General features: G+C 39.8%; 1 protein-coding gene across 1 annotated transcript in view; it reads left to right on the plus strand.

Moving 5' to 3' along the window:
• Positions 1-665: 665 nt before the first annotated feature.
• Positions 666-24,764, plus strand: part of nelfb (negative elongation factor complex member B) — a 32,321-nt gene continuing 8,222 nt past the window's right edge. Inside the window, exons 1-11 of the mRNA XM_061896913.1 lie at positions 666-732; positions 810-931; positions 6,083-6,243; positions 6,301-6,400; positions 12,100-12,330; positions 12,405-12,590; positions 17,270-17,382; positions 17,448-17,550; positions 20,260-20,355; positions 20,443-20,585; positions 23,693-23,799. Of these exons, the coding sequence (XP_061752897.1) occupies positions 818-931; positions 6,083-6,243; positions 6,301-6,400; positions 12,100-12,330; positions 12,405-12,590; positions 17,270-17,382; positions 17,448-17,550; positions 20,260-20,355; positions 20,443-20,585; positions 23,693-23,799 (1,354 nt within the window). The 5' untranslated portion in view covers positions 666-732; positions 810-817. The remainder of the gene's footprint in view (positions 733-809; positions 932-6,082; positions 6,244-6,300; positions 6,401-12,099; positions 12,331-12,404; positions 12,591-17,269; positions 17,383-17,447; positions 17,551-20,259; positions 20,356-20,442; positions 20,586-23,692; positions 23,800-24,764) is intronic.

Raw genomic sequence — 24,764 nt, forward strand, 5'->3', positions numbered from 1 at the left:
ACGGGTACAAGCGGCCGAAATGAGTTTCCTCCGCCGGGTGGCGGGGCTCTCCCTTAGAGATAGGGTGAGAAGCTCTGCCATCCGGGAGGAACTCAAAGTAAAGCCGCTGCTCCTTCACATCGAGAGGAGCCAGATAAGGTGGTTCGGGCATCTGGTCAGGATGCTACCCGAACGCCTCCCTAGGGAGGTGTTTAGGGCACGTCCAACCGGTAGGAGGCCACGGGGAAGACCCAGGACACGTTGGGAAGACTATGTCTCCCGGCTGGCCTGGGAACGCCTCGGGATCCCCCGGGAAGAGCTAGAAGAAGTGGCTGGGGAGAGGGAAGTCTAGGCTTCCCTGCTTAGGCTGTTGCCCCCGCGACCCGACCTCGGATAAGCGGAAGATGAAGGATGGATGGATGGATGGTTTATAAAATTAAAAAAAAACTTTTACAAAGGAGCAGACAATATTACACTTTTGATGAAAACAATACATGTATTTATTGTAGAAAAAATAAATACAAAAAACAATAAGTTTTCTTTTGTGTAATATATATTTAATATTTAACACAAACTATTAAGTGATAGGTTGAGCAATGAGCACACATCATAATAGAATTGACCTATTTTAATGAAATAAAACAGCTGTTCCGTAGTCCATGTTACATTCTCCCATACAGTAGGTGGCAGTATGCACCTTTTGAGTCGCAGTATACGAAGGAGACAAAAGAGAAGAAGAAAGTGTGCATTGAGGTGGGAAATACTGGTTTGCTAAAAAAAAAAAAAGTGTCTTCTCTTTTCTGTTTCTTTTGGGGTTTTTTTTTAAGCAGATTAATAAATGGAGAGCAAAATGTTCGGCGGGCTTCCTGAGCTTGGGATATCTAACGGCGAGGACCTTAAAGAGACTCTCACCAACTGCACTGAGCCACTCAAAGCTATCGACCAGTTTCAGGTATTTATGCTTCACACCGCGTCATGTTTGGCACAAAACTACTTTAAAATGTTCGTACCACCTAATTAATTAATGCTCAGTTGACATGTCTCTTATTGCACATCTTCGTTTTCATTTGAATTAAATTAAAGAACCAATGATTATCACGCACACACACACACGCACACACACACTAGGTGTGGTGAAATGTATCCTCTGCAATTGACCTCCGCTTGTTCACCCCTCAAAAGTGAGGGGAGCAGTGAGCAGCAGCGGTGGTCGCGCTCGGGAATCATTTTTTGGTGATTTAAAGGCCTACTGAAATGAGATTTTCTTATTTAAACGGGGATAGCAGGTCCATTCTATGTGTCATACTTGATCATTTCGCGATTTTTCTATATTTTTGCTGAAAGGATTTAGTAGAGAACATCATCGATAAAGTTCGCAACTTTTTGTCGCTGATAAAAAAAAGCCCTGCCTTTACCGGAAGCAGACAGATAGATAGATAGTTCTTTATTGATTCCTTCAGGAGAGTTCCTTCAGGAAAATTAAAATTCCAGCAGCAGTGTACAGAGTTGAGATCAATTTAAAAAAAAGTAAATAATTGGGGTTTAAATGGAAACAAAATAGAGAAATATGCACCTGGGGATAGGTTGATTGGCAACACTAAATTGGCCCTAGTGTGTGAATGTGAGTGTGAATGTTGTCTGTCTATCTGTGTTGGCCCTGCGATGAGGTGGCGACTTGTCTAGGGTGTACCCCGCCTTCCGCCCGATTGTAGCTGAGATAGGCGCCAGCGCCTCCCGCGACCCCAAAAGGGAATAAGCGGTAGAAAATGGATGGATGGATACAATAAGAATAAAAAATAAAAAGCAACAATGGGAATAAAAATATAACAGTAAAATAAGAATATAACAAGACAAAGTAGGCAGTAGTGACCATGTTATGAAAACGTATTGCACTGTTATTGTTTTGCATCCTCTGTCATTCTAGTACCCCCCGCCCAAGAGAGGAGTTGTACAGTCTAATGGCGTGTGGGACAAAGGAGTTTTTGAGTCTATTAGTCCTGCACTTGGGATGTGAATTATGTGAATTATATTTATATAGCGCTTTTTCCCTAGTGACTCAAAGCGCTTTACATAATGAAACCCAATATCTAAGTTACATTCAAACCAGTGTGGGTGGCACTGGGAGCAGGTGGGTAAAGTGTCTTGTCCAAGGACACAATGGCAGTGACTAGGCTGGCAGAAGCGGGAATTGAACCTGCAACCCTCAAGTTGCTGGCACGGCCACTCTACCAACCGAGCTAAACCGCCCCACATGAAGCAGTCTAGCACTGAACAGGCTCCTCTGGCTGCTGATAACGCTATGCAGAGGGTGACTGGCATCATCCAGGATGCTCACTAGTTTGTCAACAGTCCTCTTCTCTGCCACCGTCACCAGTGAGTAGCAGACGATGTGCGCGTGACGTCACAGGTTGTAGGGATCCTCACATTGTTTACAATCATAGCCAGCAGCAGCTAGAGCTATTCGGACCGAGAAAGCAACAATTTCCCCATTAATGTGAGCGGGAATGAAAGATTTGTGGATGGGGATATTTAGAGTGGCAGAGGGGTTAGTGCGTCTGCCTCACAATACGAAGGTCCTGCAGTCCTGGGTTCAAATCCAGGCTCGGGATCTTTCTGTGTGGAGTTTGCATGTTCTCCCCGTGAATGCATGGGTTCCTTCCGGGTACTCCGGCTTCCTCCAACTTCCAAAGACATGCACCTGGGGATAGGTTGATTGGCAACACTAAATTGGCCCTAGTGTGTGAATGTGAGTGTGAATGTTGTCTGTCTATCTGTGTTGGCCCTGCGATGAGGTGGCGACTTGTCCAGGGTGTACCCCGCCTTCCGCCCGATTGTAGCTGAGATAGGCGCCAGCGCCCCCCGCGACCCCAAAAAAGGGAATAAGCGGTAGAAAATGGATGGATGGAAAATAAAAAATAAAAAAAAGGCGATAGCAGTGGGAGCGATTCAGATGTTATTAGACACATTTACTAGGATCATTCTGGAAAATCCCTTATCTGCCTATTGTGTTGCTAGTGTTTTAGTGAGATTAAATAATACCTGAAAGTCGGAGGGGTGTGTTGACAGCCAGAGTCTCTGAGGGAAGTCACGCAGCTGCAGCAGGACGGAAGCTCCGCTGATGTCTCCGGTAAGAGCCGACTTATTACCACAATTTTCTCACTGAAAACTGCCGGTTGACATGTAGTCGGGATCCACGTTCGCTTGACCGCTCTGATCCATAGTAAAGCTTCACCTCCGGGAATTTTAAACAAGGAAACACGGGCTGCGTTTGTGTGGCTAAAGGCTAAAGCTTACCACCTCCATCTTTCTACTTTGACTTCTCCATTATTAATTGAACAAATTGCAAAAGATTCAGCAACACAGATGTCCAGAATACTGTGTAATTATGCGATTAAAGCAGACTACTTATAGCTTGTATAAGGGGCTGGAAAATAATGTCTGCTACAACCCGAGACATCAAACGCACGCGTCATCATACCGCGACGTTTTCAACACGAAACTTCGCGGGAAATTTAAAATTGCAATTTAGTAAACTAAAAAGGCCGTGTTGGCATGTTTTGCAATGTTAATATTTCATCATTGGTGTATAAACTATCAGACTGCGTGGTCGGTAGTAGTGGGTTTCAGTAGGCCTTTAACCCCCAATTCCAACCCATGATGCTTAGTGCCAAGCAGGGAGGTAAAGGGTTCCATTTTTGTAGTTTTCGGTATGACTTGGCCGGGGTTCGAACTCACGACCTTTCAGTCTCAGGGCGGACACTGTAACCACAAGGCCACTGAGCAGGTGAAACCAACACAAACCCTTTTATTCATTGAATCAAAAATACTGAAATTCCACGACATTGTGAATTTGCAAACAGCTAAAATGATACACAAAGCAAACTACAACCTGCTAGCCAAGAATATATAACATTTTTTAACAGAAGTGGAGAAATATAATCTTGGAAAAATGTAATTTAAAACATTTGTATGCACGTACAACACTTAAAACCTTCAGTATATTAGTATCGGTCATAAAATGATGATAATGGTGTGCCAGGGCATACATATAATTTATATTTAACGCTTAAATGTCTGGAGTCTACATAAACTTCAGATATATTCCTCATTTCAAAATGTTTTAGTTTTTTTTTTTTTATGTTGCTGTTTTGTTTGTTTGTTTTCCGCCCTTTTTTGTCAAACAAAACTATGTTGTTGTTTTTTATGGCAAACACACAAAATATGCAAAATCTTCCACCAAAAATATTTTTCAAAGTGGAATATTTCATGTGAAGTAATCCGAACCTGGGATAGGTTAATAATTCCTAATAGCATTCTTTTTGATTCATTATTATGTTTTGAGCAATGACAGTTTGAAAGAAAAAAAAAACAGCTTTTTTTTAATAGTCAACATTGCAACTTTTTATAACTTACATTTCACCTTTAAGCTTTTTTATTTCACTTTTGTTATGTTTTTGTTTATTTTAATAGTATTTTTAGAATGTGCCGTGGGCCTTTAAAACATTAGCTTAGGTCCGCAAATGGTAGGAAAAAAAATATGCTCTTTTCTGCTTTAAATGCATTAAAAAGACACAAAAAGTGCGTTAACGCCAACACTGCTTGACAGTATAACAAAATAAGTCACACTTATATTCTGTAACATTCACAGTTTTGGAAGAAAGTGCAAAGGTAGAAATATTCAAAATAACCTCTAAATTTGAATTTCCCCTCAGGGATTAATAAAGTATTTCTGATTCTGATTGTGTGTGTATATATATATATATATATATATATGTGTGTATATATATATATATATATATATATATATATATATATATATATATATATATATATATATATATATATATATATATATATGGGAAAAACATATGAGGTGGCGTGTATATTGTAGTGTCCCGGGAGAGTTAGTGCTGCAACGGGTTCTGGGCATTTGTTCTGTTGTGTTATATTCTGTTACGCTGCGGATGTTCTCCTGAAATGTGTTTGTCATTCTTGTTTGGTGTGGGTTCACAGTGTGGCGCATATTTGTAACAGTGTTAAAGTTGTTTATACAGCCACCCTCAATGTGACCTGTATGGCTGTTGACCAGGTATGCCTTGCAGTCACTTGTGCAGGAGTCGGCAACCTTTACCACTCAAAGAGCCATTTGGACCCATTGCACAAAATAAAGAAAACAATGGGAGCCACAAAACTCTTTTGAAATTTTAAATGAAATAACACTGCATACAGAGTTTTTTTTTTGCTTTGTGTTATGTCTAAACCAGGGGTCTCAGACACACGGCCCGCACCGTAGTATGAGAATTTAATGTTAGTGCGGCCCGCAAGTTTTATATGAATGCCGCTTGCCAGTCCTCCCCAATTTTCTGGGAGACTCACGAATTTCCGAGCATATATTCTCGTGAAAGACTGCTGATTTTCACCCTAGTAATAATAATAAGGGCGTCCTATGTAGGCGCTGCCTTTAGCGCCCTCTACAATATGTACCAACAGTTTTTCAGCCCAGTCACATAATGTATGAGGCTTCTGCAGACACACGTACACGACTGCAAGGCATACTTGTTCAACAGCCATACGGGTCACACTGAGGGTGCCCGTTTAAACAACTTTAACACTCTTACAAATATGCGCCACACTGTGAACCCACACCAAACAAGAATGACAAACACATTTTGGGAGAACATCCGCACTGTAACACAACATAAACACAGCAGAACAAATACCCAGAATCCAATGCATCCCTAACTTTTCCGGGCTACATTATACACCTCCCGCTAGCACCAAATCCCCCCCCTCCGACCCTCCGTGCGTCGGTTGAGGTGGGCGGGGGGTTGGGGGGGCGGGTGTTGGTGCTAGCGGGGTGTATAATAAGTGAAGTGGAAAGTAAAAAGGTAAATGGAAAGTAAAAAAAAAAAAGCACCCATAGGAGGGAAAAAATCTAATCAGAAAAATCTTGGTTTATTTGAAGTTTTTTCCCTAAAATAATGTATCCGATTACTCAAATAACAGCTCGCTGCAGCCCTCGTTTTATGCACGGGGCTTTTTAGGACGACAATGTGAAATCCTAGTCAGCAAGGTGTGCAACAATGTGATGTCATGACCGCAGATGGAAAATGGCATCCTCCTGCCAACCCTCCAGTCGGCTCTCCCCTTCCTGGACCTGCACGGGACACCCAGGCTGGAGTTCCACCAGTCCGTCTTTGACGAGCTCCGGGACAAGCTGATGGAGAGAGTCGCCACCATCGCAGAGGGCAAGGAGGACGACAGGTAGCACAATCCTCGGCCGTCTCCCAGCAGGACTTTGTGAGCAGGTCTTTCTCACAGGTACGGCAAGCTGGAAGAGTTGCTGGAGAAAAGCTTCCCGCTGGTCAAAATGTCCTCCATCCAGCCGGTGGTCATGCAGGTGCTGAAACATCTACCCAAGGCAAGTCTTCCTAAGGTCTACACCTGTCCCTCTCATGGAATCATGACAGATACGCCAGATGTTAGGGCTGAAAACTGTATCACTATATAAGATTTTTTAATATTGGTCGATATCGATCATTATTTATATTTTTATGAATTACAATAAATATTTACCAGGGGAAAATGTAATATCAACATTTTAATTTAAAATGTATAATATTCCCCTCAGCTATCGAGGCAGAAAGAAAATAAAACATCAACACAAGCATGGAAAACAAATCACACTTAATAATAACCTCTTTATGGTCAAAACATAAGGAATATTTAAGAAATGTGTCAGGTTCAAACACTGATGACATCTATTAAACAAGACAAGAAACAAGGAATTAAACAGAGACTGAATTAAATTTGGCTCAGTTGAGGAGAGCGGGTACACCTGCACCCTTCTACAGTGTTCTAACACGCTCTAATGAAAGATTGTACGCCTCTTCTTTTATTTGGACTTTCCCTGATTACATGGCAACAGCTGTTTGTAAGGGCGGGAGTCATAAACAGCCATAAACTTTGCTTAAAACAGTTCAAAGAAAAGCCGGTAGGAGCGGAGTCCGGTCCTGCTTCCTATCTGCTTTGTAGTTCTTGGGTCAAGACACACTCTTTCTGTGTATTACAATACATGATAGAAACGGAACACCTATATGTTGCTTCCCATTCTACACTGGAGTTTTACAAGCCTTATTCTTGGTGGGTTCAAAGACAGCTTTTATCTTCTCGCCGGGAACTAATTGAAAGTTGTGTGATAACTTGGATACAATTATTCTGACAAAATGCTTATTAAAATGTAACAAAATAGTGTGAAAATGTGAACTTGGAGAAACCTGAGAAGGAACATTTTTTAGCAGGTTTAGTGGCAGGAAGTGTTAGTCTGTGTAACGTTATTTTGCCCTGTTTTATTTATTTAAATATGGAAAGGAAGTGAAGTGAAGTGAATTATAATTATATAGCGCTTTTTCTGTAGTGACTCAAAGCACTTTACAAAGTGAAAGCCAATATCCAAGTTACATTTGAACCAGTGTGGGTGACACTGGGAGCAGGTGGGTAAAGTGTCTTGCCCGAGGATATAACAACAGTGACTAGGATGGCGGAAGCGGGGATCGAACCTGGAACCCTCAAGTTGCTGGCACGGCCACTCTACCAACCAGGCTATACAGCCCCACAAGGAAATGTATGTTATGCAGTAATTTTTGTTTAAATATTATTGGAGTAAATTATTATTTTAAAATATCACATTTGTTTTATTTTGTTATCACTTCAGTTCCTACCTGTTGTTTCTGCACATCCGAATAGCAAACGTGCGTTTGAAAAAAAGATGAGCGCAGTGAAGGACTACGATCCGTTGGGAAACCCCCCCCCAAAAAAGTGCCATACCGTGGCAGTGACTTTTCATCTTTTGTTCACTATTTCTTTGCTCTCATTTTTTATTTATTTCGCTCTGTACAGAAAAATCCACAGTGAGACTTGCTAATGCATTCTATATGGCAGGGGTGCCCACACTTTTTCTGCAGGCGAGCTACTTTTCAATTGACCAACTCGAGGGGATCTACTTCATTTATATATATCATTTATATTTATTTATTTATGAAAGAGACATTTTTGTAAACAAGTTAAATGTGTTTAATGATAATACAAGCATGTGTAACACATACAGATGTCTTTCTTTCACAAAGACAAGAATATAAGTTGGTGTATTACCTGATTCTGATGACTTGCATTGATTGGAATCAGACAGTAATGATGATAACGCCCACATTTTCAAATGGAGGAGAAAAAAAGTTGTCCTTTCTGTACAATACCACATGAAAGTGGTTGGTTTTTGGCATCTAATTCATCCAGCTTCCATACACTTTACAAGAAAAACATTGGCGGCAAATTCCGTAGCTTGCTTGATTGACATTCACGGCACCCGAGGGTCTTGTGAGATGACGCTGGCTGCTGCCAGTTCATTATTATGAAAAAATGACAGAGAGGAAGGCGAGAAACACTTTTTATTTCAACAGACTTTCGCGCCGTCCCTTCCGTCAAAACTCTAAAGGCCGACTGCACATTTCCTTTCGTCACAATAAAAGCCCTGCTTTATGCTGCCTGCGCTAACAAAATAAGAGTCTCGGAAAGCTGGCGTGCACAAGTGATGTGCACGCCAGCTTTCTGAGGGATCGCTTGTGCACGCCAGTTTTCCGAGACTCTGTATTTAGTTAGCGCAGGCAGCATGAAGCAGGGCTTTTATTGTGAAGATAGGAAATGTGCAGTCGGCCTTTAGAGTTTTGACGGAAGGTACGGCGCGAGAGTCTGTTGAAATAAAAAGTGTTTCTCGCCTTCCTCTCTGTCATATTTAATAATAATGATCTTGCAGCAGCCAGCGTCATCTCACAAGACCCTCTGGTACCGTGAATGTCATTTAAGTGACGTCTTGATGAAGATTGATGATCACTAATTTTTAGGTCTATTTTTTTTAAAAGCCTGGCTCGAGATCGACTGACACACCCCCCGCGGTCGACTGGTAGCACGCGATCGACGTAATGGGCACCCCTGCTATATGGTAAATAAATATATTTAACCATTCAGTCAACAGGGCTTCACGGTGGCAGAGGGGTTAGTGCGTCTGCCTCACAATACGAAGTTCCTGCAGTCCTGGGTTCAAATCCAGGCTCGGGATCTTTCTGTGTGGAGTTTGCATGTTCTCCCCGTGAATGCGTGGGTTCCCTCCGGGTACTCCGGCTTCCTCCCACTTCCAAAGACATGCACCTGGGGATAGGTTGATTGGCAACACTAAATTGGCCCTAGTGTGTGAATGTGAGTGTGAATGTTGTCTGTCAATCTGTGTTGGCCCTGCGATGAGGTGGCGACTTGTCCAGGGTGTACCCTGCCTTCCGCCCGATTGTAGCTGAGATAGGCGCCAGCGCCCCCCGCGACCCCGAAAGGGAATAAGCGGTAGAAAATGGATGGATGGGCATTCAGTCAACAGATGGAAGGTCCTCCTGTGATACTCTCTAAAATCCTCCAGAAAGTGCCAACAATACTCCATTTACATGTCGTGACCTGAAAATGAACCAAATATGAGTGATATTGTTATTATAAGCGCTAAAACAGGCAAATTATTTTAGCGGCGCATTGATAGCACTGAGCTATTGCTATATTGCGCTGTTATTGTTGACACACTGAGCCGGCAGCTGCTTTTGCTTGGTCTCAAACTTGCTAAAAGTCAATTCTAATTTATAATTCATGCATCTTTCACTTGCTAGTAGACAAATGTGGCCAAGGACCGACATGCTGGTTCACTTTGACATCCCCGAGATGGCGAAAAAGACGCTTTTTTAACCCTTTGTGAGGATTGTGATTAATTCCTCATCTAAACGGAATTATGTGAGCGTCTTGTCGTTCGGCATCCCAGCGAGAGTATTACGTTTTTTTTTTATGTTTAGCACCTAGTAATGATGCTAACGCTATACTGTCACAATAAAGCTACATCCGTTTAGTACTTAGCTTCTAAAACTTATTGATCATCCTCTTTGTGTTCAGGATCAAAAATACAAGGTCTTGGATCATAAATGTTCCCAAAGTAATCGCTGCTTGATTAGCATCGTTGATGATGGAGAAGGGATCTGTGGTTCCTCCTCTACGTCTACGGATGACACGATGTCGAATATTTCCAAAAACAATTTGAAATGTGGACTCGTCAGACCACAGAACACTTTTCCACTTTGCATCAGTCCATCTTTGATGATCTCTGGCCCAGAGAAGCCGGCGACGTTTCTGGATGTTGTTGATGAATGGCTTTCGCTTTGCATAGTAGAGCTGTAACTTACACTTACAGATGTAGCGACGAGCTGTATTTAGTGACAGTGGTTTTCTGAAGTGTTCCTGAGCCCATGTGGTGATATCCTTTAGAGATGGATGTGGGTTTTTGATACAGTGCCGACTGAGGGATCGAAAGTCACGGTCATTCAAAGTTGGTGTCCGGTCATGCTGCTTACGTGAAGTGATTTCTCCAGATTCTCTGAACCTTTTGATGACATTATGGACCGTAGATCGGTGGTTCTTAACCTGGGTTCGATCGAACTCGGTCTTAGGGGTTCGGCGGAGGTCAAAACACACCCGACTCATCGTGTAAATACAAACTTCTCCCTATCAGCTGACTGATTTGCAGGTGTGTAATTTGTTGTGAATTTATGCACTGTGCACGGTTCATTTTGTGCACCATAAAAATAAAAACATGGTAACACTTTAGTATGGGGAACATATTCACCATTATTTAGTTCCTTATTAACATGCAAATTAGTAACATATTGGCTCTTAATTAGTCATTATTAAGTCCTTATTAATGCCTTATTCGGCATGGCCTTATTATAACCCTAACCCTCTAACCCTGACCCTAACCAAATAACTAAATTAAGTCTTTATCACTTAGAATATGTTCCCCTTGTGTCCAAATAATTCTAAATTAAGTCTTTGTTACTAAGAATATATTCCCCATACAAAAGTGTTACCAAAAACATACAACTTTGTCTTGAATTTGAAAAAAAACAAAAACATTTTATTTTTCACTAAAAAACGGTTTGGTGAATGCGTATATGAAACTGGTGGGGTTCGGTACCGCCATAAAGGTTAAGAACCACTGCCGTAGATGTTGAAATCCGGATGACACAATGTCGAATATTTCCAAAAATAATTTGAAATGTGGACTCGTTAGACCACAGACCACTTTTCCACTTTGCATCACACCATCTCAGATAATCTCGGGCTTTGATTGATTGATTGATTGATACTTTTATTAGTAGATTGCACAGTACAGTACATATTCCGTACAATTGACCACTAAATGGTAACACCCGAATAAGTTTTTCAACTTGTTTAAGTCGGGGTCCACGTTAATCAATTCATGGTACAAAGAAGCGGCGTTTCTGGATGTTGTTGATAATTGGCTTTCGCTTTGCATAGTAGAGCTGAAACTTGCACTTAAAGATGTAGCGATGAACTGTATTTAATGACAGTGGTTTTCTGAAGTGTTCCTGAGCCCATGTGGTGATATCCTTTAGAGATTGATGTTGGTTTTTGATACAGTGCCGTCAGAGGGATCGAAGGCCACGGTCATTCAATGTTGGTGTCCGGTCATGCCGCTTTTGTGGAGTGATTTCTCCAGATTCTCTGAACCTTTTGATGATATTATGGACCGTAGATGTTGAAATCCCTAAATTTCTTGCAATTGCTCTTTGCGAAACGTTGTTCTTAAACTGTTAAACTATTTTGCTTATGCAGTTGTGGACAAAGGGGTTTACCTCGCCACATCCTTTCTTGTGAAAGACTGAGCATTTTTTGGGAACTGTTTTTATACCCAATCATGGCACCCACCTGTTCACAATTAGCCTGCACACCTGTGGGATGTTCCTAATAAGTGTTTGATGAGCATTCCTCAACTTTATCAGTGTTTATTGCCACCTTTCCCAACTTCTTTGTCACGTGTTGCTGGCATCAAATTCTAACGTTGATAATGTTTATCAGTCTGAATGTCAAATATGTTGTCTTTGTAACATATTCAACTGAATATGGGTTGAAACTGATTTGCAAATCATTGTATTCCGTTTTATATTTACATCTAACACAATTTACCAGCTCATATGGAAACGGGGTTTGTAATAATGTGACAGTTCTCTGCCGCGCCTGCAGGTCCCTGAGAAGAAACTGAAGCTGGTGATGGCGGACAAGGAGCTGTACAAGGTGTGCGCTGTGGAGGTGAAAAGGCAGATCTGGCAGGACAATCAGGCTCTTTTTGGGGACGAGGTGTCCCCGCTCCTGAAGCAGTACATCGTGGATAAAGAAGCGGCGCTGTTCAGCAGCGACCTCTCCATCCTGCATAATTTCTTCAGCCCCTCCCCCAAAATGCGACGTCAAGGCGAGGTGCGTGGCCACACAAGTACATTCAAAGCCATCGCCGCGGTTTAACCGTCCCATCTGGCCTTTGGTCCCGGAAGGTGGTCCTGAAGCTGACGCAGATGATCGGGAAGAACGTGAAGCTGTACGATATGGTGTTGCAGTTCCTGCGGACGCTCTTCCTGCGGACGCGGAACGTTCACTACTGCACGCTGAGGGCCGAGTTGCTGATGTCCCTCCATGACTTGGACATCAGTGAGATCTGTTCTGTGGACCCCTGTCACAAGGTGCCCAGACTTCAGTCTTGTTTTTACTCTAACAAACATGGCGGGTGATGACAGCACCTTCGAGACCAGGGCTGTCCCAACTTGTTCCAGCCAGGGCCGCCACATACAAGTTGATACGCTAGATGAGAATTTTAACGCCAAATGCCAGTTATATAACTTGATATTTGACACATGCTAACTGTTAGCATGCTAACTTTTTCTTTAGCTAATTTTACATTCACACGCTTCCTGGTCATATAACTTTGTGCTTTACAAATGCTTATTGCTAGCATGCTAACTTTTTTTTTCCAGCTAATTTTGCATTAATTAGTTTCAAAGTTGTATAACTTGATATTTGACACATGCTAATTTTTTTCAGCTAATTTTGCATGAATTTGCTTCATAGTCGTATAACTTGATATTTGACACATGCTAACTTTTTTTTCAGCTAATTTTGCATGAATTTGCTTCATAGTCGTATAAATTGATATTTGACACATGCTTACTTTTTTTTAGCTAATTTTGAATGAACACACTTCCTGGTCATAACTTAGTGCTTTATGCATGCTCACTGTTATTATGCTTTTTTTATTTTATTTAGCTAATTTTACATGATTACGCTTCATAGTCATATAACTACTTGATATTGGACACATGCTAACTGTTAGCATGCTAACTTTTTCTTTAGCTAATTTTACATTAACACGCTTCCTGGTCATATAACTTTGTGCTTTACAAATGCTCACTGCTAGCATGCTAACTTTTTTTTTCCAGCTAATTTTGCATTAATTTGTTTCATTGTCATATAACTTGATATTTGACACATGCTATCTTTTTTTCAGCTAACTTCGCATGAATTTGCTTCATAGTCGTATAAATTGATATTTGACACATGCTTACTTTTTTTTAGCTAATTTTGAATGAACACACTTCCTGGTCATAACTTAGTGCTTTATGCATGCTCACTGTTATCATGTTTTTTTTATTTTATTTTATTTAGCTAATTTTACATGATTACGCTTCATAGTCATATAATTACTTGATATTGGACACATGCTAACTGTTAGCATGCTGACTTTTTCTTTAGCTAATTCTGAATTAAAACACTTCCTGGTCATATAACTTTGTGCTTTACACATGCTTACTGCTAGCATGCTAACTTTTTTTCACCTAATTTTGCATGAATATGCTTCATAGTCGTATAACTTGATATTTGACACATGTTAACTTTTTTTCAGCTAATTTTCTATGAATTTGCTTCATAGTCGTATAACTTGATATTTAACACATGCTAACTTTTTTTCAGCTAATTTTGCATGAATTTGCTTCATAGTCGTATAACTTGATATTTGACACATGCTAACTTTTTTTTTTAGCTAATTTTGAATGAACAGTCTTCCTGGTCGTATGATTTGGTGCTTTACGCATGCTCACTCTTAGCAGCCTTATTAATATTTTTTTTTTTCATGGTTACGCTTCATAGTCTTATAACTACTTGATATTGGACACATGCTAACTGTTAGCATGCTAACTTTTTCTTTAGCTAATTTTACATTAACACGCTTCCTGGTCATATAACTTTGTGCTGTACAAATGCTCACTGCTAGCATGCTAACTTTTTTCCCCCAGCTAATTTTGCATGAATTTGTTTCAAAGTTGTCTAACTTGATATTTGACACATGCTAACTTTTTTTTCAGCTAATTTTGCAGGAATTTGCTTCATAGTCGTATAAATTGATATTTGACACATGCTTACTTTTTTTTAGCTAATTTTGAATGAACACACTTCCTGGTCATAACTTAGTGCTTTATGCATGCTCACTGTGATCATGCTTTTTTTATTTTATTTTATTTTATTTAGCTAATTTTACATGATTACGCTTCATAGTCATATAACTACTTGATATTGGACACATGCTAACTGTTAGCATGCTAACTTCTTCTTTAGCTAATTTTACATTAACACGCTTCCTGGTCATATAACTTTGTGCTTTACAAATGCTCGCTGCTAGCATGCTAACTTTTTTTTTCCAGCTAATTTTGCATTAATTTGCTTCATAGTCGTATAACTTGATATTTGACACATGCTAACTTTTTTTTCAGCTAATTTTGCAGGATTTTTCTTCATAGTCGTATAAATTGATATATGACACATGCTTACTTTTTTTTATCTAATTTTGAATGAACACACTTCCTGGTCATAACTTAGTGCTTTGTGCATGCTCACTGTTATGCTTTTTTTATTTTATTTAGCTAATTTTACATGATTACGCTTCATAGTCATATAACTACTTGATATTGGACACATGCTAACTGTTAGCATGCTAACTTTTTCTTTAGCTAATTTTACATTAACACGCTTCCTGGTCATATAACTTTGTGCTTTACAAATGCTCACTGCTAGCATGCTAACTTTTTTCCCACAGCTAATTTTGCATGAATTTGTTTCAAAGTTGTCTAACTTGATATTTGACACATGCTAACTTTTTTTTCAGCTAATTTTGCAGGAATTTGCTTCATAGTCGTATAAATTGATATTTGACACATGCTTACTTTTTTTAGCTAATTTTGAATGAACACACTTCCTGGTCATAACTTAGTGCTTTATGCATGCTCACTGTTATCATTCTTTTTTTTATTTTATTTTATTTTATTTAGCTAATTTTACATGATTACGCTTCATAGTCATATAACTACTTGATATTGGACACATGCTAACTGTTAGCATGCTAACTTCTTCTTTAGCTAATTTTACATTAACACGCTTCCTGGTCATATAACTTTGTGCTTTACAAATGCTCGCTGCTAGCATGCTAACTTTTTTTTTCCAGCTAATTTTGCATTAATTTGCTTCATAGTCGTATAACTTGATATTTGACACATGCTAACTTTTTTTTCAGCTAATTTTGCAGGAATTTGCTTCATAGTCGTATAAATTGATATATGACACATGCTTACTTTTTTTTTATCTAATTTTGAATGAACACACTTCCTGGTCATAACTTAGTGCTTTGTGCATGCTCACTGTTATGCTTTTTTTATTTTATTTAGCTAATTTTACATGATTACGCTTCATAGTCATATAACTACTTGATATTGGACACATGCTAACTGTTAGCATGCTAACTTTTTCTTTAGCTAATTTTACATTAACACGCTTCCTCATATAACTTTGTGCTTTACAAATGCTCACTGCTAGCATGCTAACTTTTTTCCCACAGCTAATTTTGCATGAATTTGTTTCAAAGTTGTCTAACTTGATATTTGACACATGCTAACTTTTTTTTCAGCTCATTTTGAATGAACACACTTCCTGGTCATAACTTAGTGCTTTATGCATGCTCACTGTGATCATGCTTTTTTTAATTTTATTTTATTTTATTTAGCTAATTTTACAGGATTACGCTTCATAGTCATATAACTACTTGATATTGGACACATGCTAACTGTTAGCATGCTAACTTTTTCTTTAGCTAATTTTACATTAACACGCTTCCTGGTCATATAACTTTGTGCTTTACAAATGCTCACTGCTAGCATGCTAACTTTTTTTCCAGCTAATTTTGCATTAATTTGTTTCATAGTCGTATAACTTGATATTTGACACATGCTAACTTTTTTTCAGCTAATTTTGCATGAATTTACTTCATAGTCGTATAAATTGATATTTGACACATGCTTACTTTTTTTAGCTAATTTTGCATGAACACACTTCCTGGTCATATGATTTGGTCCTTTAAGCATGCTCACTGTTAGCAGCCTTATTATTTTATTTTATTTTTTTTAGCTAATTTTACATGATTACGCTTCATAGTCATATTTGATATTTGACACATGCTAACTGTTAGCATGCTAACTTTTTCTATAGCTAATTTTGCATTAACACATTTCCTGCTCATATAACTCTGTGCTTTACACATGCTCACTGCTAGCATGCTAACATTTTTTTCCAGCTAATTTTGCATGAATTAGCTTCATAGTCCTATAACATGATATTTGACACGTTAACTTTTTTTCAGCTAATTTTGCATGAATTTGCTTCATTGTCATATAACTTCATATTTGACACATGCTAACTGTTAGGATGCTAACATTTGTTTTAGCTAATTTTGCATGAACTCATTTCCTGGTCATATAACTTGGTAGTTTACACATGCTCACTGTTAACATGCCAACTTTTTTTATCCAGCTAATTTTGCATTTATTTGTTTCAAAGTTGTATAACTTGATATTTGACACATGCTAACTTTTTTTCAGCTAATTTTGCATGAATTTGCTTCATAGTCGTATAACTTGATATCTGACACATGCTAACTTTTTTCAGCTAATTTTGCATGAATTTGTTTCATAGTCGTGTAACCTGATATTTGACACATGCTAACTTTTTTTTTACCTAATTCATGTGTGATACAAGCAGTACTGCAGAGTGTTTACTTGTGTGTGATATCATGTGCGATACAGGCAGGCCTGCAGAGTGTTTACTTGTGTGTGATATCATGTGCCATACAGGAAGGCCTGCTGAGTGTTTACTTGTGTGTGCTATAATGTGCGACACAAGCAGAGTATTTACCTGTGTGTGATATCATGTACGATACAAGCAGAGTGTTTGCTTGTGTGATATCATGTGTGACACAAGCAGAGTGTTTACATGTGCAAAGCTGACACCCAGTTAACATGTAAATGTCCTCCCACGCTGACAGTTCACATGGTGCTTAGACGCCTGCATCAGAGAAAAGTTTGTGGATGGCAAGCGGGCCCGAGAGTTGCAAGGGTTCCTGGATGGAGTCAAGAAAGGACAAGAGCAAGTTCTTGGGTAAAAAAAAAAATAGAACTGATTTTAGAGCAAGTCAGAACCTGGACATGTGCTGTTGTCTTCAGGGACCTGTCTATGATCCTGTGTGACCCGTTTGCTTCCAACACGCTGGTGCTGAGTATCATGAGGAACCTGCAGGAGCTGCTGAGCCAGGATGCTTTACCCAGGGTGAGCACGCTGCCTGTGGAATGATGGACACTACAAGTCGACCTGGAGATACCATGATTCATTCATTCACAGCCCGGCTGGGTTTTAATTGTATTCATTTGGGTTTTGTATAAACAGCAGAACATAGAACACACCGGTATACAAGCCTCACCTACTAAATTTAAGGGGAAAAATATGTTTCCATGTATTTGAAGATATAAACATTGTGCAAATAGTTACTTACAAATAATTGTTCTGTAAATGTTAATTTACATACCTTAATTGTTTTCAAACGTTGTCTGCAACAAGGCAGTAAAACGGGAGATGAAAGAAAAACAGAAGTCATCGCCATGGACCCACTAGCTGGGCAAGCTAGCTCAATCAGCTAAACAGACTCAATTACTCCACGGTGACGTTTGGGTGAATTCATTGAGGAAAGGTGAAAGTGAAACAATACAAAAATAATGCCATTCTAAGCAATTTTCCCTCCAATTTCTCATATGTGTGAGCAAACGCCAAAACTCCTTGAGCATTCAGTGGTGCACATGTGAGCGAAGGCAGACTTGCACACTGTTATGCGCTTATCTTTTTATTTCATTTTGTGCGCGGCCTAGAGTACGCGTGAACAGTGTGCAATTGCACAGGCGCGTACCTTAGAGCAGTGGCCCCCAATCAATTGGTACCGGGCTGCAGAATAATTTTTTATTATTTTTTTATTTAAAAAACCCCGGTCACCAACCAGCTACAAAAAGGTTGGGGACCACTGCCTTAGAGGGAACGTTGATTCTAAGTTAATAATACTAATGCAGACACTCGTAAACATGTTGGCGTATTAGCTAATGCTAATGATGCTAGCGTCATTACATTACGATTGCACATACAAATATGTATGAAAACACTCCTACAGACATCACACATCGGACACTTTAGTATGTAACTAGTGGGTTATTTAGATCACTATGTACTGCCAGGAATTCAGGGTATAACACTGTTTTATTTCGTTCTCACAAGGTGCGAGCCTTTTGCTTCACAGCAACAAGACTTTCTGCGTTTGCCCGGCAGAAACTCCAATTACTCGTCTCGTCACGGCTGCTGCTAATAAAGGCGACAGGTGATTAGATAACAAGGCCCACCTGGGCCATCTACGCACCTGTCGCTGTCTTTGAGGCCAGTCCTGGCAACACTCCATTCCGCGGCAGGCCCGTAGGCCACCTCCCTCACATTCACAATTGTTTGTTATATTGTAAAACTTGCTAATGTCGGATGTAGAATCCATGAGGGTAAAAACGCTATGGATGGCTAGAAGATCGAACGGCGCTTCTACGTCCGGTTGAAAGGACTAAAAACAGAGGACATCACAGCACCTGCAGTCAGCAAACGTGTCCAAAACATATTGTAAATCCTATGAACGTTAAATGTAGGAATCCATGGGGGTAGTAACGCTACGGATGGCTAGAAGACGGAACAGCGCTTCTACGTCCGGTTGAAAGGACTAAAATCGGAGGACTTCACAGAACCTGCAGTAGGCAAACTTGTCTAAAATATGTTGTAAATCTTATTAACGTTAAATGTAGAATCCATAAGGGTCATCATCGGCGGTTACTCGAACAAGTATGGCGATCCTCCTGGCAGGGGTGTATCCCTTTATGGAGGATGCCTGTGCGTGACTTTGTCTAACGTGGGGAGACTTTGTGCACAGACAGTCACCGCACGATCCTTGACCGAATCGGGTCAGTGTCCAGTGGCATGGAGTCCAAGACGACTGGGGACCCTTTTCTGCTGCAGCCTTCGTCCGCCATCGCAGCCGTTGTGGTAGTTCTTAAATCTACCGTCTTCCGCCTGCTCTGCCGTTGAGGTCTTCACCGTATCCCTGGCTAGTGGGCAGTCAGGTACTAGACCTTTGCCAAGAGCCACCTGGGGTAACAGTAGTAAAGGGGTTAACCTCCTCGTGCCCCAAGACCCCATAGAGGAGCCTCCACTGCCGGATGCACTTTAACGTCATGTCCAGGACACCCATAATGGTAGTAACGCTATGGATGGCTAGAAGACGGAACGGCGCTTCTACGTCCAGTTGAAAAGACTAAAAACGGAGGACATTGCAGCCCCTGCAGTAAGCAATCTCGTCCAAAAGATGCCGCCATAGCACAAAAAACACACATGATCAGTGTATTTGCTTGGGTTTTTTTGGAAAATTATCTGTATTAGGGACGGCGTGGCGCAGTGGGAGAGTGGCCGTGCGCAACCCGAGGGTCCCTGGTTCAAATCCCACCTAGTACCAACCTCGTCACGTCCGTTGTGTCCTGAGCAAGACACTTCACCCTTGCTCCTGATGGGTGCTGGTTGGCGCCTTGCAGGGCAGCTCCCTCCATCAGTGTGTGAATGTGTGTGTGAATGGGTAAATGTGGAAGTAGTGTCAAAGCGCTTTGAGTACCTTGAAGGTAGAAAAGGGCTATAAAAGTACAACTCATTTATCATTTATTATGGCCGTCACCGTTTTTATAAGCAGCCGGGTCCCAAAGGTTGAAGAAAAGTAGCGCTGTAAATGCAAAGTCAACACAACGGGGGAGGCGTGCAAAGCTTTTAAACACATATGTGGTTTCCCTGGTAACAAATTGCAGCTAAAGAAGGATTCTTATCTCCTGTACAAAGGCAGAACCTTGGCCTTCAAGTGTTGAGGTAGTGGAAGGTTTGAGTGTTTTAAGGGTGTTCTCCTGTTGTGTTTGTGATCAGGACAGTCCTGATCTGATGTTGCTTCTAAGGATGCTGTCGCTCGGCCAGGGAGCCTGGGATATGATCGACAGCCAGGTCTTCAAAGAACCACGCCTGGTACGTCCATGAAGTCAGAGTCATTTTAAAATGGTTGTCTCGGAGAAATTGGAGAGGTTTGGGTGAGCTGATTTGTTCTCCCCTCAGGATCTGGAGCTCATGACCCGCTTTCTACCCGCCATGATGTCGGTGGTTGTGGACGACCACACCTTCAGCGTGGAGCAGAAGCTTCCCAATGATGAGAAGAGCTCGCTGGCGTATCCGACCTCCTTGCCAGATGCCTTCATAAGGTAGAAGAAGGCAAATAGTGTGCAGCACCGTGTAACCTCCATTTACAAACTCCATCGGTTCTTGAAGATGGTTCATGAATGAAAACGAGTTCCCCATAAGAATTCATGTAAACATGAATAATTGGCTCTTGCCAATTATATATATATATATATATATATATATATATATATATATATATATATATATATATATATATATATATATACGAACCCCGTTTCCATATGATTTGGGAAATTGTGTTAAATGTAAATATAAACGGAATACAATGATTTGCAAATCCTTTTCAACCCATATTCAGTTGAATATGCTACAAAGACAACATATTTGATGTTCAAACTTAAAAATAATCATTAACTTTAGAATTTGGTGCCAGCAACACATGACAAAGAAGTTGGGAAAGGTGGCAATAAATACTGATAAAGTTGGGGAATGCTCATCAAACACTTATATGGAACATCCCACAGGTGTGCAGGCTAATTGGGAACAGGTGGGTGCAATGGTTGGCTATAAAAGCAGCTTCCATGAAATGCTCAGTCATTCACAAGAAAGGATGGAGCGAGGTACACTCCTTTGTCCACAACTGCGTGAGCAAATAGTCAAACAGTTTAAGAAAAACGTTTTTCAAAGTGCAATTGCAAGAAATTTAGGGATTTCAACATCTGTCTGGAGAAATCACTCCACGTGAGCGGCATGGCCGGAAACCAACATTGAATGACCGTGACCTTCGATCCCTCAGACGGCACTGTATCAAAAACCGACATCAATCTCAAAAGGATATCACCACATGGGCTCAGGAACACTTCAGAAAACCACTGTCACTAAATACTGTTGGTCGCTACATCTGTAAGTGCAAGTTAAAGCTCTACTATGCAAAGCGAAAGCCATTTGTCAACAACATCCAGAAACGCCGCCGGCTTCTCTGGGCCCGAGATCATCTAAGATGGACTGATGCAAAGTGGAAAAGTGTTCTGTGGTCTGACGAGTCCACATTTCAAATTGTTTTTGGAAATATTCAAATTTGTGTCACCCGGACCAAAGGGGAAGCGAACCATCCAGACTGTTATCAACGCAAAGTTCAAAAGCCAGCATCTGTGATGGTATGGGAGTGCATTAGTGCCCAAGGCATGGGTAACTTACACATCTGTGAAGGCACCATTAATGCTGAAAGGTACATACAGGTTTTGGAACAACATATGCTGCCATCTATGCACCGTCTTTTTTATGGACGCCTCTGCTTATTTCAGCAAGACAATGCCAAGCCACATTCAGCACGTGTTACAACAGTGTGGCTTCGCAATAAAAGAGTGCGGGTACTTTCCTGGTCCGCATGCAGTCCAGACCTGTCTCCCATCGAAAATGTGTGGCGCATTATGAAGCGTAAAATACGACAGCGAAGACCCCGGACTGTTGAACGACTGAAGCTCTACATAGAAAAAGAATGGGAAAGAATTCCACTTTCAAAGCTTCAACAATTAGTTTCCTCAGTTCCCAAACGTTTATTGCGTGTTTTCTTAAAAGAAAAGGTGATGTAACACAGTGGTGAACATGCCCTTTCCCAACTACTTTGGCACGTGTTGCAGCCATGAAATTCTAAGTTAATTATTAGTTGCCCGAAAAAATTTTTGTTTATGAGTTTGAACATCAAATATCTTGTCTTTGTAGTGCATTCAATTGATATTGGTTGAAAAGGATTTGCAAATCATTGTATTCCGTTTATATTTACATCTAACACAATTTCCCAACTCATATGGAAACGGGGTTTGTGTATACACACATATATATATATATATATTAAGTTAAAGTACCAATGATTGTCACACACACACTAGGTGTGGTGAAATTTGTCCTCTGCATTTGACCCATCCCCTGAGCTATATGTATGTATTTATATATATGTATGTATGTATGTATGTATGTGTATAGATAAATATACATACATATATATATATATATATATATATATATATATATATATATATATATACGTATATATTTGTATATGTATTTGTATATATACATGCGTATATATGTATGTATGTATATACAGCATGTATGTATATATATATATATATATATATACTGTATATATATGTACATATATATATAAAAATGTGTATATGTATTTATGTATACATATGTATGTATATACATACATATATGTGTGTGTGTGTGTGTATATATATATATATATATATATATATGTACATACAGGACTGTCTGAGAAAATTAGAATATTGTAATAAAGACCTTTATTTTCTGTAATGAAACTAAAAACATGGAAATGTCTTACATTCTGGATGCACTACACATCAACTGAAATATTGCGAGCCTTTTATTATTTTAATATTGCATACAGCTTAAGAAAACTCAAAAATCCTATCTCATAAAATTTGAATATTTCCTCAGACCACGTAAAAAAAAAGATTTATAACAGCAAAACAAAATCAAACATTTGAAAATGTCAATAATGCACTAAGTACTTGGTTAGGAATCCTTTTGCATGGATTACTGCATCAATGCAGCGTGGCATGGAGGCAATCGGCCTGTGGCATTGCTGGGTTGTTATGGATGCCCAGGATGCTTCACTAGCGGCCTTTAGCTCATTTGCATTATTGGGTCTGGTGTCTTTCAGCTTCTTCTTCACAATACCCCACAAATTCTCTATGGGGTTCAGGTCAGGGGAGTTGGCAGGCCAATCGCGGACAGTAATGCCATGGTCAATACACCAGTTACTGGTGGTTTTGGCACTTTGGGCAGGTGCCAGATCATGCTGGAAAATGAAATCATCATCTCCGTAAGCAAAACAAACAAAACTTGGTGACAGCCAAGAAAAGAAACCCACGCTGAAGCGTTGAGAAGTGGCAAATGATGGACTTCGTAAACAATTTCGCCAAAAGGCTGCACAGGAAGTCATGTGATCACAATGGCTTCCGACGGCACACAAGATGAACGAATGAATCGCGCAAAGAGACATCTAAAAGTTACTGATACACGGTATTGCGTGTTTGTCCTCTGCCCTATTGTTCCACATTTGCGCTGCACCAGTCACAACCTTTACAAGTTAACATCCACCTTGTCATTTGTGTCTGCCATGGCTCCTCCTCAGGTACCTGCAGGACAACCGAGTGGCTTGTGAGATGGGTCTGTACTACGTTCTTCACATCGCCAAGCTGAGGAACAAGAACGCCTTACAGAGGCTGTTACCCGCTTTGGGTGAGCATGCAAAGCCGCTTCTGAGTTAAGACAAAACAGGCTTTACTTTAAATGACCAGGGTCACTTCAAACGACATTTAGGTGGACGCCTTTCGGTCCATAAGCATGTTAGGCAACAGGCTACGAGGAGCGAGCAGCTACACTACAGCTAAGCACACAATAGCACTCAAGCTAGACTTCGGTAATAACCATTGAACAATGTTGCAGTGTCACACCGCACAATGGAAAATATAGATGAATAGGGGTTTCCAAAAAAACGTTTTTCGGATGAATCGCAATTCTTTTTTGTAACAGTCTATCTGTGTTGGCCCTGTGATGAGGTGGCGTCTTGTCCAGGGTGTACACTGCCTTCCGCCCGAATGCAACTGAGATAGGCTCCAGCACCCCCCGTGATCCCAAAAGGGACTATTGATAGAAAAGGGATGGATGGATGGATTCAAGAAAATCAAAAATTGGATAAAACATTGATATATATATATATATATATATATATATATATATATATATATATATATATATATGTGTGTATGTATGTGTGGTTGTGTGTATATATGTATATACATAAAATGTTTTATCCGATTTTTGATTTATATACATATATATATGTATATATATGTATACATACGTGTGTGTGTATGTGTGTATATATATATATATATATATATATACATATATATATATACCATACCAACTTTATTTATGTATGTATGTCTGTGTGTGTGTGTGTATATAAATATATATAATGAATATATATATATATATATATATATATATATACATATACACACGTATGTATATATATACATACATACATGTATGTGTATATATATATATATATATATATGTACATACTGTATATGTATATATATGTGTGTATTAAATGTGTATATGTATGTGTGTGTGTGTGTGTGTGTGTGTGTGTATATATATATATATATATATATATATATATATGTATATATGTG

Source organism: Nerophis ophidion, linkage group LG01 (assembly GCF_033978795.1).
Source record: "Nerophis ophidion isolate RoL-2023_Sa linkage group LG01, RoL_Noph_v1.0, whole genome shotgun sequence".
In the NCBI taxonomy this organism is placed as follows: Eukaryota; Metazoa; Chordata; class Actinopteri; order Syngnathiformes; family Syngnathidae; genus Nerophis; species Nerophis ophidion.